Source organism: Rutidosis leptorrhynchoides, chromosome 5 (genome assembly GCF_046630445.1).
Source record: "Rutidosis leptorrhynchoides isolate AG116_Rl617_1_P2 chromosome 5, CSIRO_AGI_Rlap_v1, whole genome shotgun sequence".
In the NCBI taxonomy this organism is placed as follows: domain Eukaryota; kingdom Viridiplantae; phylum Streptophyta; class Magnoliopsida; order Asterales; family Asteraceae; genus Rutidosis; species Rutidosis leptorrhynchoides.
The window spans coordinates 8,609,385-8,628,496 of NC_092337.1; the positions used below are offsets into that span (position 1 = coordinate 8,609,385).

Genomic DNA, 19,112 nt, shown 5'->3' on the forward strand with positions numbered 1-19,112 from the left:
CACATGTTTCACTATCATTATTACAATATTTCAGTTAGTAATTTATTATTCAATCTCGACAATTGAATATAAATAGGCTACTAGTGAAATGACCCGTGAAGTCACGGGTTTGTTTAAACGAAACAGTTTAATGACTTTTAGGTATTAAGTGAATTTAAACGCTAAAGTCATTTAGTTTAATGACGCGACGGATTCCGACTAAGAAACTTCTCGTTGTTTTTACAGATACATTGATGTACTTAATTTGGTTGGAATAAATGAATTACATACATTCTCTCACCATTATCTTCCAATTTTCATCACAATTACTATTTTCTTTGTCATAAAAGTCTACATATAACCTTATATTGAGACCTGTATTTCGCATACATATATAACGTAATTAATTTCGTAAAGAGAACTCATATTTAAATTTGAATAATAATAATATAATAATAGTTAATGAGTGAATTTTTTTACAAAAAACATGAAATAAATAAATAAGTAGATTTAATCTAATTAGTCATTAATTAGATTAATGACATCACCTTAAGGGCTTAGATTTTTTTCTTTTTCTTTTTAATTTTTTCTTAACAAATATATTAGCCTAATAATGACATTATCATTATAGAATTTTAATAGAAACTATAGATTATGAGTTCGAGCAAGCCGCTATGGTGAAATCGGTAGACACGCTGCTCTTAGGAAGTAGTGCTTGAGCATCTCGGTTCGAATCCGAGTGGCGGCATGCCATCTTCTAAAAGAGACTTTACCTTTTGATACCGTTCATTGTTACTCCGTACTTTGCAAAGCTTAATTTAATTGAAATTGAATTTTTTTTTTTTTTTTTTTTTTTTTTTTTTGTCAAAAATGTCAAGAATAATATAACAAGGAGCTTTAATTGTAAAATATAACCGAAATCATACAAAAGCATAAAACACGTGATTGAGTTCGAGACTAAAATACACTACTAAACAAGAGAATGCAAGCATCCGAAATCTACAATCAAGTATAGCCTAATCAAACCAATCGCTAAACACCTAAACTAGACAAAACCATACAAGAAACTAAAAAACACCAAACAAACATCAGACAAGTTGAACCAAAGGTCCATTTGCCTGACGGTATCGACACGTTCGTCTGACCTTGCGGTAATATGTTCCAAGTCTTGTGGTGGACAATGCGTATATATTAGTATAAAAATATTGTGTAGTGTGTTTGCCTTTATTAAAAAACATTAAATTACTCCGTAATAAAATTAATCGTTACTCGTTAATAGAGAGAGCCTTTAATCGTTATCATCAAATGCTGCAAATTTCTTGACCAAAAATACCCCTCTATACAATATATATAATTACTCATTTGACCCTTCAGATTATGGGATGATTCTCACACACACTTTTTTATACTCACACACACTTTTAAAGAAATGGAGTATTATTAAAAGAGTAAAAAGTTAAAATAGGGGTGTGAGGATAAAAAAGGGTTTAGAATCGTCCCCCTTCAGATTAATCCTATAAAATCCCCCTCAACGTTTTTTTTTATTTCCTTTTCTTTTTCCTTTTCCTGTGAAGATACAAATCGATATTAATCGCAACCACCGTATCCCTGTCTCTTCCGGCGTTCAGTTCTGATTAATCCCCTTGTCATATTTAGCAGTTCAATTTTCCCACTAAAATTAACTCAATTCCAAAGTTTACTATCAGAATTAGGGTTTCATGTAACCTTCAATTTCTCACAATCAAAGATCGGTATATATCTTTCATTCATCCTTGGAGATTACTTTTGTCTCACTGTTCATCTTCAAATTAAGATCAAAGAACCTGATGGATGATTGAAGGAAGTCCTCATCCTTCATCGTCAACGAATAATCTCAATTCCTCAACTACTTTAATTGGATTAAATCAGGTAATTTATTTATATACTTCATTAATTTAGGGTTTATAACTTTCTGTTAAAACTATGAGATACAATATTTAATTTGAATTTTGCTGCCTTTAACAAATTTAAGGCATGCTTTATGCTTGTTTGATGGATTAAAAATATGCTTCTTTAACAAATATGGTTGTTGACAAATTATATATATTTGATTAATTTAATGAGGTAATTAAGGGACTTTCTTTCAGATTTACGCGATTCTTAAAATTTTATATGCAATTATAAAATTTGTAAAGTCCGCAATTGTATTGAGGAGAAGTTTTTGAATGCTTTGCAGTAGAAAAAAGTAGCCCTCGCCAATCAGCGTTCCAAAGGAGACGTTTTTGTTATAGGAAAATTTAGGTTGTTAGTTGTGTAGTTTTTTGTCACATTCCGAGCTGTCTTTGTGCCGTTTTTAGGCAGATTTAGGGTTTTTTTACGCAGATTGTAGGCTGTTGTTGTGTTGTTTTTTGAGTATTTTTGTGTAGTTTTTGGGAAGTTTTGGTTTCTGTTTGTTAGCTGTTGTTTTTAGTGATTCAATTAGGATGTTTCGGTGCACTTTCTTTTTTGTTCGAGCAGTTTTTGGTATTGCTATCTTTATGTTTTAGATTATAGGTCTTGTTGCAGTTCTTTTGCCCCCAACACTACATCTTCCTAGATCCGCTACTGCATGTGTTGTAATGTAACAACAAGGGTTATTTGGATAATTGGCTTTTAGATAAGCATAATTCTAGGGTCTTATGTGAAGCGTAAGCAATAAAGTCTAATTTTTTTGGCGTACTGAGATTGTAAGCTATAAGCTTCAAAAATAAGCTAATCCACTCCCAAAAATATACTTTTGCTAAAAAATTTGATCAAATAAGGAACCTAGTTATATACATTTCTGTATGTTTGTTACAACTACAGCAACAATCGTGATTCTCATGTTGATGCAAAGTGCACGATTCTCATGTTGCAGTTTTTTGTATCAATTATGAATTCTGATCTGATCATGGTAATATGATAATTGTTATTGGTGCTAAGTGCATGATTCTCATGTTGCAGGTTTCTGTATCAATCATGAATTCAGATAATGGTAATATGTCTGAAGATGGTAGGGAAACTGATGACCGTGATGAAGGTATATAGTGCTGAAACTTAACTCTTTAGATGTTTCAATATTGAATGTTAAGCATAACAGGGTTATACAAACTTTTGTAAATCAATAAAATTTCTGCAGTAGCATTATAATGTGGTTATTAGTTGATCATATGTAGTTGATCTATGTACATTAAAGAGACAAATCCTCTTAATTTGTGCTTTCTTAAGACAACAAACAAGGCCTTGAAGCTACATGTTGTTAATATCTGTTGTATAGTATTTTAATAATGTTTTGACTGGCAGATGATGACGATGAATATGAAGAGGGCCGTGGTGGAAGTCGTCTTTTAGAATTCATGTTTGGAAATATTGATGGGTCTGGTGATCTTGATATTGACTACCTTGACGAGGTTTATCTTCTTTTATTTGATTTGATTTGATTTGATTATATCTTAATAATTGTTTAGCTTTTTCTTTAATAAGGATGTATTAAATAATTGTTGACAAGTTTTGTTTATCTTAATTGTTTCTCAGGATGCAAAGGAGCATCTTGCTGCACTAGTTGACAAGCTTGGTTCATCACTGAAAGATATCGATGTACACAGCTATTATTTACTTGCTATATCTGCACTATTTTGATATATTGCTCAAATATAATAACTGTTTTTTTACTATTTTATTAAATGTCCAGCTGTCTGTAAGAAAGTCACAAACTTCTGGTGATGCTGGTGAACAAGGTGATGTAATCGTCCAAGAAATTTTGTTCATTCTTTTTTCTATTCGCATCTTTGGCCTTTAATTCTTACTTGTATGCTACTTCAAAACAGATTATGATCTAAAGGCTGAAGATGCAGTAGATTATGAAGATATCGATGAACAATATGAGGGACCAGAAGTTCAAGCCATGACTGAGGAAGACTATTTATTACCGAAATCTGATTATGTTTCTACAACTGTAACAGTGCCATCAGTTGCATCATCTTCATTGTATGATGATGATAATTATGATGAAGAGGAAGAGGAAGAAGAAGAATTACAGAAAGAACCTGTTCAGGTGGACAAGAATGAGCAAGTTCAAACTACTTGTTTATCAGGTTTTTGTACTTTTCAGGAGATTCTTAACCTTCATCTCATGATAGTTATGTAATTAGTTTGTTATTTGATTTTTAGGTGATGTTGAGATTAATCCACCACTTATATCTCAAGAGAAACCTTCTATAGAGGATCCAGTTGAAATAGAGAACTTGCCTCCTGATGTTATGGAACTTCAGAAGGTTATTATACATATCGTGTTTTGCAACGTCCTTATATTAAGTGGATTATGGACATTGTTTACCATTTATAACTTCGGTTTTTAGGACGACAGAGGTACTTTAGAAGAGCCATTTGAAGCTAAAAGTTCAACACCATTGCCCATTCTGTGTGTAGAAGATGGAAATGTCATCTTACGATTTTCGGAAATTTTTGCTATTCATGAGCCTTTAAAGAAAGCTGTGAAGAAGGAACGGTCGTATACTGTTCCAAAAGGTATTGATATCTTCATATTAATGAAGAGGCAACTTTATAAACATTGTCAACTATATTACCTATATACTTAGTATAATATCATGATCTTTTTCTATGTACCTGCGTGGTGCAACAAATGATGCACGCTTTCTTCTGAAATTTGTCAATTGAGCATGTTCGTGTTTGTGCATCCTTTTCATGGTAGTGTAGCTTACTGTTTTTGTTAACAGGTGGCAATTTGAACCTATTTACAATCAATATATGGGTTCGGGCTAACTGGTAAAAAAGGTAGCTAATAGCCTAAGACTTCAATGGGTCAAATGGGTTGAAGATGGCAAAAACTTCTGTTTTAGTGCATAATACCTTCTATGATACACAATATCACATTTTTGTTGAAATAATATAAGATTATGGCATAAAAGTGTTATATGCCGGCTCAATTTTGTAGCCTATGACCTGTTATTTGCACAATTTTGTAGCCTATGGTCTGTGAACATTATCTGTGTATATATGTTTCAGATAAGTACCAGAGTATGGATGTATCTGATATTGTGGAGGAGGATGAAGAGGCTTTTTTGAAGGGAACATTAAAAGGTTTTCCTTATGTTACGCATTCCCATGCATCATCTCAAGATGAGTTATCGACATTACATGGTGATAAAGTCGAGCTTCCAAAATCCGAGATTGTCGATGAGGAAGAATGTAGTATCGTTTCAGAAGTCGATGACCAAAAGAAAGACGATTGTCATGATGTCATCCTACCCCTCGTTGACGATTATTTCCCACTCGATCAACAAGACTGGGAAAATAGAATCATATATGATGATAATAATTCTCTAGATGAAAGTGATATCTCGGGGCCTGACTTGGAAGATCACGGTCTTTTTTGTCGAACCCGACCCGTTTCCGTAGAACCGTTTGGGTCCAGAAAGTCTCCAAAGTCATACACCTCTTATGAGAAAACAGTTTACCATCCCCAACTGTTGAGACTAGAGTCTCAATTGGAAACCGAGGATGATGGTAAACGAGACTCGTCAGTCGAAAATGACACCATTAAACGTTTTAACAAGCTTACTTTGCGTAATAAAGACTTGTTGGACGGGTCTTGGATGGAAAGAATCGTTTGGGATGGTACCCAATCGATATCAAAGCCAAAGGTACTTCTCGATCTTCAAGACAAACAGATGCTTTTTGAAATATTAGATGGTAAAGATGGTGAGGATATTCAACTGCATGCTGGAGCCATGATCACGACCCGTTCTGCCGACTCTGTTGGTGGTGATTTAGTCGAGCCTCATGGTTATGGTGTCCAACCTGGAGGGAGATTTAATATTGCTAATGACAAGTTCTATTCAAACAGAAAATCATCCCAGCAGCAGCTGAAATCACATTCTAAGAAACGTGCAGCACATGGCGCTAAAGTCTTGCACTCGATACCCGCACTTAAGCTGCAGACAATGAAAGCCAAACTTAGCAAGTAAGAAAAAGAACCTTAAAATTAAGAATCATTCGTATATGTTTTTATTCTTGATATGGATGAGTCTATTAGATCAAGCTGTTACTTGAGTAATGTGTCAAAGTAGTCATTTCTGGTACGAGTCGCTTTAATCCCCTTAAGGCAGTTTTGTTGAAAAATCAGGTTGTCTGTGCCCGCGTATATGGATTCATAACTTGCATTTTTAAAAAAAAAAAACTTTTGTCTATTTATATAGTTATTTAGTAGCCTTTATGTGGTAACTTTGGGCAACTGTCTACCCATTTGACATGTTCTCTAAATAAGCTTCATTGTGATATTGTTCATGTTTCACACCATATGTAAAGAAATACATACCCAAGCACTGTTGTATATTCTTCTTTTTTATATAAAGTGGTTGAGCCGGGGATTTCGTCCACTAACACACGCCTACTGTGTTTGCAGTAAAGATATAGCGTATTTTCATCGACCAAAAGCGTTATGGTATCCCCATGAAAATACAGTAGCACTTAAGGAACAAGGAACGCTTATGACAACAGGATCAATGAAAATTATATTGAAAAGTTTGGGAGGGAAATGCAGTAAGCTTCATGTAGATGCTGCCGAGACAATTTTAGCTGTCAAAGCAAAAGCTACTAAGAAACTTGGTTCGTTTTAATTTTTGCTTGTTATTTAGATTTATGTTTCGTTTTTAGTAGATAGTACAAACTGTCTCATATATGGACAACTGAAAAAGCTAAACCTTTTTTTTCTTTCATTTTTTGGTAGATTTCAAACCATCCGAGCCTGTGAAAATAATATACTCTGGAAAAGAGCTCGATGATGAAAAATCTTTGGCTGAACAAGATGTTAGACCCAATAGTTTACTGCATCTTGTACGTACGAGAATTCATTTGTTACCTAAGGCCCAAAAGCTTCCAAGTGACAACAAATCTTTACGTCCACCTGGCGCTTTCAAGAAAAAATCTGATCTTTCTCCAAAAGATGGCCATGTCTTTTTAATGGAGTAAGTGCTGCTTTATGTGTTTCAAGTTTCATGATTATCATATCATATATCATATCACATATCACATATAATTCTTTAAAAGACATAATTACTGAGATAGTCCCTGTGGTTTCACCCAAATTGCTGAAATAGTCCCTAAGGGTTTTTTTATCTACTTGGTCCTTTTGCTATTGAGATAGTCCCCGTGGTTTCACCCAAGTTGCTTAAATAGTCCCTAGGGTTGTTTTGACCGAGAAAGTCCTCGTGGATTTCGAATTGTTGCTAAGATAGTCCATGCAGTTTCAGCAATTTGGTGAAACCACGGGGACTATCTCAATAGCAAAAGGACCAAGTAGATAAAAAAACCCTTAGGGACTATTTCAGCAATTTGGGTGAAACCACATGGACTATCTCAGTAATTATGTCTATGTATAATACTTACTAATTTCAAGAACTTCAGGTATTGTGAGGAAAGGCCTTTACTTCTTGGAAATACTGGAATGGGTGCTCGTCTGTGCACTTACTACCAAAAGTCGAGTCCCGGTGGTCAAACCTCTACCCATTTGCGTAGTACACCTAACAATTTGGGGAGCGTTCTCACACTTGATCCTGCTGATAAATCTCCTTTTTTAGGAGATATAAAGCCCGGTTCATCCCAATCATGTCTTGAAACAAATATGTATAGAGCTCCAATATATCAACATAAAGTTTCATCCACCGATTATTTGCTGATACGCTCTGCTAAGGGAAAGCTCTCTTTACGACGAATCGACCGGATTTATGTTGTTGGACAACAGGTCTGTGCATATTTCATTTTTTGATATTTGCTTAACATATGTACTCTAAGTAGAACAAAAAAACCTGATTTGTAAGTTTCTTGTTTTGCCGTACATCGGATCACGGCCTTCTTTATTTCTGATGAGTTCATTTGCTTCTATATGCATCTTTTTTATTTTTTTCATCGTAGTATCTGGATCTGGACTAGGTATGGCAGGTTTAACCTATAGCTTATGATTCAAACCATATATGTATCTTCTTTTTTCTAAAAAAGATATTTTCATTCTGAAGTCACATTATTATCTGCACAATGTGATTTTTATGATCTTGTGGCACGTTAAATATTCATATGAAGTTCGCTAATTTTTGGACGTGTTTTGTATACGGGTTAATCCAACCCACGCTGTCTGAAAAGTCATCCGTTTCTGAACCCGCCCCTATTGCCAGCTATAATTCTTAACCGGGGTTAATCATTTGTACAGGAGCCTCACATGGAGGTAATGTCACCTGTATCAAAAGCAGTCCAATCGTATAATATGAATAGGCTACTTGTGTATATGTACCGTGAGTTTCGTGCTTGTCAAAAGCGAGGCGTGGTGCCTGCCATTCGTGCAAATGAGCTGTCAGCACAGTTTGTAAATGTAGCTGAAATTCCTCTTAAGAAAAGGTTAAAGATGTTTTGTGATCTTCAGGTAAAGTGGTTGGTTGTTATATCCTTTTTTAATCAAAGTTTAATCATTGATTGATGTTGATGCATACATAACTACCAGAGGGGTTCATGGGTTATGAAACAAAATCATCGAATTCCGTTGGAGGAGGAGCTTAGAAGTATGGTTACACCTGAAAATGTATGTTTCTTACTTATCTCTTCGTTTCTTGTTTCAGTTGACTTATTAGTGTTTGACTTTTTGAAGCATTTTCATTATATATATATATATATATATATATATATATATATATATATATATATATATATATATATATATATATATATATATATCTGGTTTGACCTTATGCTGTTATATGTAGGTGTGCGCGTTTGAAAGCATGTTAGCTGGGATGTACAGGCTTAAACGTCTGGGGATAAGCATGACTCATCCAACGGGTATATCGTCTGCAATGAATCAGCTTCCGGATGAAGCTATTGCTTTGGCTGCCGCGTCCCACATTGAGAGAGAACTGCAAATTACTCCTTGGAACTTGAGCAGTAATTTTGTTGCCTGTACAAATCAGGTAATCCCAACACTAGTTAATTGTACTTTTGGCAAGTTTCAGCCTATTTCCGTTTTCGTTAAAAATGTCGGTTTATATTGTTCGAGATTGAACACAACTTATTCTTTTGTACTCCTACTCTTTAAGGTAGATTCACGTGTAATTATCTTAGCATTACTGTGAGTATGCAGAATGCCTTACACGTAAAAACTGATATAATCTTTACAAAGATTAATTTCGATGGAAGTTGGTTCGGAATGTTATGGAAAAACGTTCATATGAAAAATGGTCATCGCCAAACGAAAAAAAATCCTATCTATCTACCTTATTGTAGCCTTGTAGGCAAGGTGGTAAAAATCACCAGTCTGGTAATCAGCCAATTTGGGGATTAATCGATTTGGACTTTTATATATATTTTAGTAACAAGTTTCAAAATTGTTTGTTTAAATGTAGAAGAAAAACATAAACATAAGAAAAACATTAACTTTAACATAACTGTATATTAACATAAACATAGTCGTCCAATTGTTCAAATACTCCAAGATCTTAATTTAAAATCATATTAAAATGTTGACCAACTTTGACTCTGACCAGTTTTGAACGACTTTGACCCACTAAATCATACCTCGACCAACTATATCCAATTGTGACCCATCAATCGGCGTTGACCGATTAGTTAGAGGGATTTCGGAAAATTTAATTGGCCTACATTTTAAAAAGGTTTATTGGAAGATCAATCGGGATTTTACAACTGCACTTGTATGCAGAATCTACTACTAGTTTCGGTAAATAACATGTTAAAACCTCAGCTTTCAGTTATTATTTGGTCTCCCTTGTCCACATTTTCATTTTACTTTGTACTTTGATAAATATAAACAGGTCCTTATATGTTTATTGGGTATCTCGTGAACTATTGATTCTGTATTAAGCCTTATTTACATAAATTGTTTGTTCAGGATCGAGGAAATATAGAGCGGTTGGAGATAACGGGTGTTGGTGATCCATCTGGTCGAGGTCTTGGATTTAGTTATGTGAGGACTGCTCCCAAGCCGCCAATCTCAAATGCAATAGCTAAGAAAAAAGTACCTATCAATCGAGGAGGCATTACAGTCACTGGAACAGATGCCGATCTTCGTCGATTAAGCATGAAAGCTGCTCGCGAGGTTTAGATTTCTATTGCTAATACTCCACTTATCTAAAAATCCAAGTCAGTGTTTGTTTTTTAGTCTGTAGATCTTATTATGTCTGTCTTATATCTGCGCTTGCATATGTTTTCATGGCATAAGATAAAATTATGTTTTTTATGTCTGCAACCTCGCAAACCTAGAAATATGCTTCTAAGTGTTGTAGACAGAATTAAGTTATTTTGTAGACATAAAAACAAACAGTCTTCACTATTTAGCTATTCAGCAACATACATACTGACCTGTAGGCCACATCTTCTTTACATACATGGTCGGCAGACAATAACATTTAAAAAACAAACATCACATAAATATTTCCTGTTATGATGTTGTGTTTTAAGTTTTAACTGATGTACCGTGTGATGTATTGTGTAACAGGTTCTCATGAAATTCAATGTACCAGAGGACCAAATTGCAAAACTTACAAGATGGCATCGGATTGCAATGATCCGAAAGCTATCTAGTGAACAAGCTGCTTCTGGAGTAAAGGTTGATGCATCAACAATAAGCAAGTACGCACGTGGTCAACGAATGTCGTTTCTGCAGCTTCAACAACAAACCAGAGAAAAATGCCAGGAAATTTGGGATCGACAACTTCAAAATTTATCCGCCGTTGACGGTGAAGAAAACGAAAGTGACACCGAAGCAAATAGTGACTTGGATTCATTTGCAGGGGATCTTGAGAATCTGTTGGATGCAGAAGACTTTGATGATGGAGATGAGGGCAATTATGAGTCTAATCAAGATAATTTAGTCGGTGTTAAGGGGCTTAAGATGAGACGTTTGCCTTCACAAACACAGGCAGAAGTGGAAAATGACGATGAAGCTGCTGAAGCAGCAGAGTTATGTCGAATGCTCATGGACGGTATGGTTTCCATCCTACTGTTTGTTTTCTGTTAAAAGTGGCAAGAATTGGGGGGGGGGGGTGGTCAAAACGGGTTGACGGGTCGGTCATGTTAGTACATGGTACAATGGCCTGGGTCGGGTTTAGTTGACCTGCACCACCTTTTCTCCATTTTATAAGAATTACGGATAATTGTTGTGCTATCTATGTTTTTACAAAATAAAGTACGATTATAAAGATGTTCTAAAATTTCAAATTTAGACGATTTAGGCCTTTGCATGTGTTAAAATAGACGTTGAATTACTTTGACGATCTGTAGTCTGTTTTGTGAACTATAAATTGACAAATTGATGTTAGTTAACTTTTTTAAATATGATCGAAAAATTTTCAGAGCAACATAAATTTAATATCAACATTAAACTTTACTAGCATTCACAAATATAATCATTTTGTGCATGTCTGCAATATTAGAGAATGCCTCCTATATCCCAAACATGCTTTAGGAGCATTGTACCGTATCCATTTAGTAATGGTAACATGAACATATATGTAACTTTCAAATTTTGCAAGGACATGAACCGATTTCTATCGTAAAGCTGTCGATTATCTTATCAAGTTCTCAATTTGTTTTGAAAAATGTTTTCAAAAAAGAAGTTTCTCATTTGAAAAGTGGTACTATAAGCTTCTGGTCTTTTTTTTTTTACAAACTGTTTGACACTGGATTATTTACCAGATGATGAGGCTGAACGGAAGAAAAAAAAGGCAAAATCAGGAGATACGGGACTGGTTTCTGTGCAGCAATCAAATCACAATTTCAAAAACAAGGAGAAGTTGAAAGGAATCAACTCGACTGCGAAGCCTATGACCCGACCCGATGGATCGTTTTCTATAAACGAGAATGCTGTGAAATTTCAAAAAGATGTATGTTGCGGTCTCTATTGATTTTCATTTATGAATATAAGCTTACATATATGCTTTTAAGTACTGTCTTCATATATACTTCACTAACCTTCATATATAATTTCTTATTTTCTTACTTAAAGAACATGTCTGGAAAGATGAAGCCAAAAAAGAAGGATGATCTAGAACAAGTCGGCGGTTTGTTGAATAAGACCCTCAGAATTCTAACCGACGGAATGAATATTACGAAGGTTAGTGAATGTGTTCTTCTCCATTGTTACTCGAACTTCATTTTATACGGTTGGTTGTCTCTGCTCTTATGTTTCCCCTCCGCGTTATAGTTTTATACTTTTAGGTGTTCGGTGATCAATCTGATAATAAAACACTTCTGTTTGATTGTGTAGGTTGGTAATACAAAGAAAAATGCAAGGGAAAGTTTTACATGTGGTGCCTGTGGTCAGGTATGTTCTTCGAATGTCAAGCCTTTCCTTTTTTCGCTAAACGAGAAAAGAAAAAGACACGTATGATCAGAACATGCGATTTTTTTGGTCTGGGTCAGTTTATGTTGACCCAAAACACGTTTTGTCCTGATCCGAGGTTTTTAATAGATAATTATCTAGTCAAATACGATTTGTTAGTACATTATTCTCTTAGTATTTTTGAATAAATCAATTTTGGTGCGGGTCAGTTTAGGTTGACCCAAAACACGTTTTGTCCTAAATACGATGTTTTTGTAATAGATAATTATTTTGTCAAATACGATTATTCTAGTAGTTTTTTTGAATAAATCAATTTTGGAGGTTATATCAATTTATGCACAGTTTTCACCCTTTAGAATGACTTGACATAGTAAATAGTAATAATAAGCCATTAAATATTGTATACACTTTTGGCAATGATTTTACATTCTGATTTTTCCAGTACGGTCACATGAAGACTAATAAGCACTGCCCCAAATATAGAGAAAATTCAAGTATCCAAATCGAAAGTAAAGATCTAGAAAAAGGGTCAACAAGCAAATCTGTTGATTTGGATCCAGTCACAACCAAACCACAACAGAAAAATACGGTTAAAAAGCTCATACAAAAAGGGGCAACAAAGCTCGCGGTAGTAGAAGCCCCCGCACCTCTAGACGATGAAAAGAGCTCCTCGTTAAAGGCTAAGGTTCTAAAATTTAAATGTGGGCCCGCCAATAACACGGGTCCCGAAAAGGCTACCCCCAGCACCTCGCAGGTCTCAGATCGACCCACCACTTCAGATACTGAAACGGTCAACAAATCTTCAGTCAAAGTCAATAAAATCATATTTTCCAACAAGACAAAATCCGAAGATGTCCAAGTTGAATCTCATAAACCCTCATCTCTTGTGATTCGACCGCCTTCGGAGACCAATAGCAACAATAGAAAAACGATTGTTATTAGACAACCCAAGGAGATCATTGATGTTGACCAGTTTAGTCAAGATTTAAGCCCGGTAACCGAGCCTCGAAAGACGAAGCGAATCACCGAGTTATCGGGTTTTCAAAACTATAGAGATTGTGAAAAGGAACGGTTTGTGGACCCAGGTTGGGCCTATAGACCCAACAACAATGACCCGTTTTCTGATGAAGAAGAACAACCGACCATGAGAGTTGATAGTCATAGAGATCGAGAACGTTTATTATATTATGAGGAACAGCAAAAATTACAAGAGATTAAACGGTTTGAGGAGGATATAAAACGAGAACGAGAAGAAGAAAGGCGCCAAAAGGAGAAAAAGAAGAAAAGGAAGAACATGGTTTACGAGACGACTAATGACTTCTATGAGAGACGGGTCCCGCAGAGAGAGCGATCTGCAAAAAGAAAACCCACTATTGATTTGGGCGGGAGATTTGGTACTGACTACGCGCCTACTGTAAAGCGCCGTAAAGGGGGAGAGGTATGTAATCCACACTGCATTTTTCTTTTTGAATCTAATAAATAAGTATTTTTTTTTAATTAATAAATGGTTTTGTTGATAATAACAGGTTGGTTTGGCGAATATATTTGAGAAGATTATCGATACGTTGAAGGCAAACCAGGTGTCGTTTCTTTTCTTGAAACCCGTAACGAAAAAAGAAGCTCCAGACTACTTGAGGTATGTAGAACGGCCAATGGACTTGGCGACGATGAGAGAAAAAGTACGAAAATTTGAGTATAAAAACCGAGATGCGTTCAGACATGACATGTGGCAAATTACGTATAATGCACATAAATATAACAGCGGACGAAATCCGGGGATTCCACCTCTTGCGGACCAACTATTGGAGCTTTGTGATTTTCTGTTAGCTGAATATCATGATGTTTTGGAAGAAGCAGAAGCTGATATAATAGATGAGGACTAGAAACTTGTTATATGTAGAATTGTAAAATTATACTCCCCTGTCATTTTGTTAATCAATGGGTAATTTAGCTGCTAGCATTAACTTATTTTGTGGCTGGTTTATTTATTTATTTAGTGACTGTTTATATGTATATGTAGAGTATATAAAAGATGACATGTTCTGTATACTTATCTGGTTTTGTAGTTGCTATTTGTGTTAACTTGTTAAGGGTGGTGTCCATCAAGGAAATTGAGAACAACTTAATTTATTGGGATTTTCTAGGATTAGTTTATAATTTATTATCATAGCTTAATAATCTGAGAAAACTATTAGATGAAATGAAATGATCTTTTCTCTTTTTGTGTTTAAAGGTTAAAGGTATGGTGATAATGAGGTAATTTGTTGCTGGTTTTTATTTATTTTAGTGATTTTGTATATATTTTTATTTTATTATTATATTATGTTTCACCCTCTTATGTTAAACTACCTTCTTCTTGCGAGCGAAATAGCAAAATAACTCCATCCACCAATGTTTCACTATCAATTTACAAAATACCCTTTGTATTATCATGTGTAATGTTTGTGTTTAAAAAGTTTCATCATGTGCATTTGAAGTACACATGATAGTATCTTTAAAAACGCCCACCGTGGGGCTCGAACCCACGACCACAAGGTTAAGAGCCTTGCGCTCTACCAACTGAGCTAGACGGGCAATTTGATGCTTATAAAGAAAGAGTATACATACTAGTTTTTTTGAAGAACAATTGATCATAGTATTGGTCTTGAAAAGTTGTCACAACTTGTGGTCCTCATCATACGACCATCAAAGGGTCCTTCGTAAGTTCGTAGCAAGTTGAATTCAAAGTGTGTAAAAGATCGGTATCAGTAAAATAGTACTCCGTAGAACATAACTCTAGTTCATTCATTATTATGTACAGCATATGATCGATAAAAAAAAAATATTCTACCAGAATTAAGAAATTAGTGTCGTTGTACCTCTTCTATACTAGTGTGACATTTTTAGTGTATAGTAGAACCTTTCTTTTTTTTTTTGTTAATCATAGCGGTCCTTACTTTGCAACCCTTGAGTTAAATTAGTCCGTATATAATTACAAAAGCAATAAAGAGCCATTTGAAATTACAAACATAAAAGAGTACGTAGTTGTACATAACATACCTCAACTTTTTTGATGGAATTGATTTGTTGGACAGTTTAATTGGAATAATCAATCACCCATCAGTAAATGGAACCAAGCTTCGGAAAATTGAAAATTCAGATAGATGTGGACTGCCGTTCAGCCTTTTAGAGCGTCTTGAGGTCTATTTAGGTTCTCATCATTTCAAGTGTAAGGGGATAGTCAAATTCGAATTACAACATGGGCCAAGTTTTACAGATAGCCCATAGTCCATCTTAGCAAAACGGAGTAGCAATTTAGCTTAAAAGTAATAATCCTTTTTCGTACTTATTGAAATAATAATCCTTTTCATTACAAAATTCAAGTACTCAATCTTTTTCGTACATATGTAAAAGTGATATTACATTTCAAATCAAATTGATTAATTTATGTTACCTTTTGGGGTCATTTGCCCTAAAAAAATAATAATACTAAATAATTATCATTATAAATAAAAAGTGTTCAAAACACCTATACAATTTTTTTTTTTAAATAGTTATCATCTCATTATATTTTGAAAGAATAAAAATGGATCAATTTAATTATGTAAAATATTTCTTAGAATGTTTCATGAGCCTTTAATATATTAAATTTAGTCCAAGAAAATATATAATTATTTAAGCTTATTTATTATTTAACTCAAAATAAAATAAGTATTTGATCTGATTTTAATAAAATGTATATACCTCTAAGAGTCTAAGATGCCATCTACAACAAAGAATGCGTCACATTCCATTGAAAGTGGGAGTTCTGTTGGTTCATCAAGGCGCCACATTTCTGAAATTAGTTTGAATTCGTCGTGTGTCAATGGAATACGCCACATTTGTTTGGAGGGTGTGAGTTATGTGATTAATTAAACACGCTGTGTTGGAATGATCTGACACATTCGATGGAATGCGCTCGATCGAGTAGTTTGAATGCCCCACATTCTAAGTAAAAAAAAGATGTTGGAATGATTAGGTGTTTTTAAATATAAAGTAGACATATGCTTTAAATAAAACTAAAAGATTATTCAATAAATTAAGTGTATTCTGTGTATTAGACATGTTAGCGAAGTATAAATTCGCTAAACTTAGGATGTAATCTCATAACTCCTCTCTAGCAAACGCACAAAAAACTATCATAAAGTTATGTGAAAAATCACGACACCTCCTCTTTCGTATGGATGCAACTGGTTATGGCTTGGAAATTAACAACCACCACTTCCAACTGTATCAAGTCACTCTTTCAAAAAAAACCAAATGCCCCCATCATAGCCGTTAGCTTCCACAATTTAATGACAACTGCACCACGAGATATAGTCTTCGTCAATACAAGGACTTCATCAACAAGAAAACGTTATATAATTGAAAAGTTTAACTATACAAGGATGATAAATTATCATTCATAATTAATTCAAAAATATTTCACATTATTCATATTCATATTCATATTCATATCCGTTATTCATTCATTTATATTATTCATATCCATTTTAAAAGATTGAATCAGATGGATATTCGATGAATCGGACATCTATTGATATTTCTAGATAGGATGTTGTTTATTGATATGTTGGGCTTTAAGTGGATGTTATGAGAGATGGATGGGTGTAAGTATAATATTATGAAAAGCTCGGGGACTTGTTAATTGGTAAATTTTAAAACTGACCCATAATGCTCGTTGGGTAGGAGACAAGTTTTGCAAGTGGCGTGGGTCCATTCAGTACAGTACACGTGGCTGGTTATCCTTAAGTAACGGATTTTGTTATGAAGTTTCTTTCACATTATTACGCGATCAAGTCGAAAGGTGACGTCCCTACCTACGTCATAACATCATGACGCTTTCTCTCAATTTGTCTAGTTTTTTTAGTGGGCAAAACTTTGCTCATTCATAAATTAAATATTTAAAACACATAATTAATATGATAACATTAAAGAATTTTCTTGTTGTCGTTAATGTAACATAGCGATTATATATTTATCTTAGGTTATTAATATGTACAAGAGCTTTATGTATCAACGTGACCTTGTCCATAGAGAAATCTTAATCTTAATGTTATTTATGATAGAATGGAAATGGATATGAATTCTCTTCCTCGCATCGTTCGGTGCATCTGGCTGAAGACGACCTTCCTTGTCCTCGAACTTGGTTGGTTTTCTTTTAGTTGTGTGGTTGCAGTGATATCGATCGTAAAGGTGCATGCTTGGTATGTTACGGATAGTTGGCTCTTTGCTTGCGCAACAACTTTCACCTGACACACCTTTCGAATTTCCGTTTTTAATGCCTTTTGGCTCTATCTGTGATGACCCGGAAATTTCTGACCAAATTTAAACTTAATCTTTGTATGATTAACATTTCCGACACGATTAGCAAAGTCTGTAAAACTGAATCTCAAAATTTTTGAACTATTCAAATACCTTTCGGTTGTTCTCGATGATTCGCGAACAATTATATGTATATAGATACATATATATATACTATAACTTAAAAACATAACAATGTATTAATTGTTTAATACCGTACATTAAACTTATTGGTTTAAATATTTATTTGAATATATATGATAAGTTGGAATATTAATTGTATGAATAACTTGCGACGTATATTTAAAACGTGTTTATGAATGTTGAAAATATATATTAACTTGGTCATAAAACGATTTGTTATTATATATATATATCAACAAATAGCGAGACAATGATTTATAGAAGTAAATGACCAAAACACTCGAAAGTTTAAGATATACTTTGAGTGGTATAGTTTAGGGATAATTTAAGGCTATATTTTGACAAAGGTACGTGACACGAAACGTAAAATGCAAGTTTTCTCAGCGTACGAAAGGACATTTGAAAAATCGGAACCGGGACATAAGTCGAGTGATGACGTACGACTTATCAGAACAAAAATTACAAGTCAACTATGCATGTGAATTTAATATAATATATAATTAATTATATAAATTAAATATATTATATATATAATATAAAATTATGTCGACAAACAAGAAGTTAAAAATTTGTGAGCTGTCCCAGGGTGCCATGCGATCGCATGGCCTTGAAGCACAAATCCCATGCGATCGCATGGGGTACTTTTTCAGAAAAGGTTCTATAAATTGCTCAGTTTTCACACTCTTTCTCTAAATCATATATTACTCCGTATTTATTATTATTATTATTATTATTATTATTATTATTATTATTATTATTATTATTATTAAGATTAATATTATTATTAATCTTATTATTATTAATATTATTAATTAGTATTATACATAAAATACTACGACGAGGTTATGAGCGTGTCACTTTCAAAATGGTTTTCAAGCGGGATAGAGCTAAGGAAATTATGGGTTATTGCCAAGGAGGTTATGGGTAATGTTCGGGGGTATATTTGTGAATCAAACCTAGTGTTTATCATCTCCGTTACGTCTACGTACTTTCCTACAATATTGAATCTCAATACTGATACGTAAGCACTCATATCTTATATTTTATATATTAATTATGTATCCATGTCTAGTGCTCGAGTATATATATTTATATATGCTTGTATGCTAAATTTCATCGTTAAACAGTTTATAATGAATCACTAATTAAATACATATATTACTGGTAAAAAGTATATGATATACATGTTTTTGAAAAGCTGGCGAAAAATCAATAACTTTTCATTTAGATATCGAATAGTTTCGATGAACGGATTAAAAGATATGATCAACTGAATTATGATTGACGTTAATTGAAATTGCTTTTGAAT

General features: G+C 34.0%; 1 protein-coding gene and 1 non-coding gene across 2 annotated transcripts; one reads left to right on the forward strand and one right to left on the reverse strand.

Moving 5' to 3' along the window:
• Positions 1 to 1,554: 1,554 nt before the first annotated feature.
• LOC139850469 (transcription initiation factor TFIID subunit 1) lies at positions 1,555 to 14,350 on the forward strand. Its single transcript, XM_071840040.1, has 22 exons — positions 1,555 to 1,887; positions 2,941 to 3,016; positions 3,280 to 3,386; positions 3,511 to 3,573; positions 3,668 to 3,713; positions 3,804 to 4,070; positions 4,147 to 4,250; positions 4,335 to 4,503; positions 5,002 to 5,959; positions 6,401 to 6,603; positions 6,725 to 6,962; positions 7,402 to 7,738; positions 8,201 to 8,410; positions 8,489 to 8,566; positions 8,748 to 8,951; positions 9,887 to 10,093; positions 10,493 to 10,979; positions 11,692 to 11,879; positions 12,002 to 12,109; positions 12,263 to 12,319; positions 12,780 to 13,775; positions 13,864 to 14,350. The coding sequence occupies exons 1-22, from the start codon at positions 1,810 to 1,812 to the stop codon at positions 14,218 to 14,220; spliced, it is 5,538 nt and encodes a 1,845-aa protein (XP_071696141.1). The 5' UTR covers positions 1,555 to 1,809; the 3' UTR covers positions 14,221 to 14,350.
• A 488-nt stretch (positions 14,351 to 14,838) lies between these two features.
• TRNAK-CUU (transfer RNA lysine (anticodon CUU)) lies at positions 14,839 to 14,911 on the reverse strand. The gene has a single exon. It is a non-coding gene; the product is annotated as a tRNA-Lys (tRNA).
• Positions 14,912 to 19,112: the final 4,201 nt, after the last annotated feature.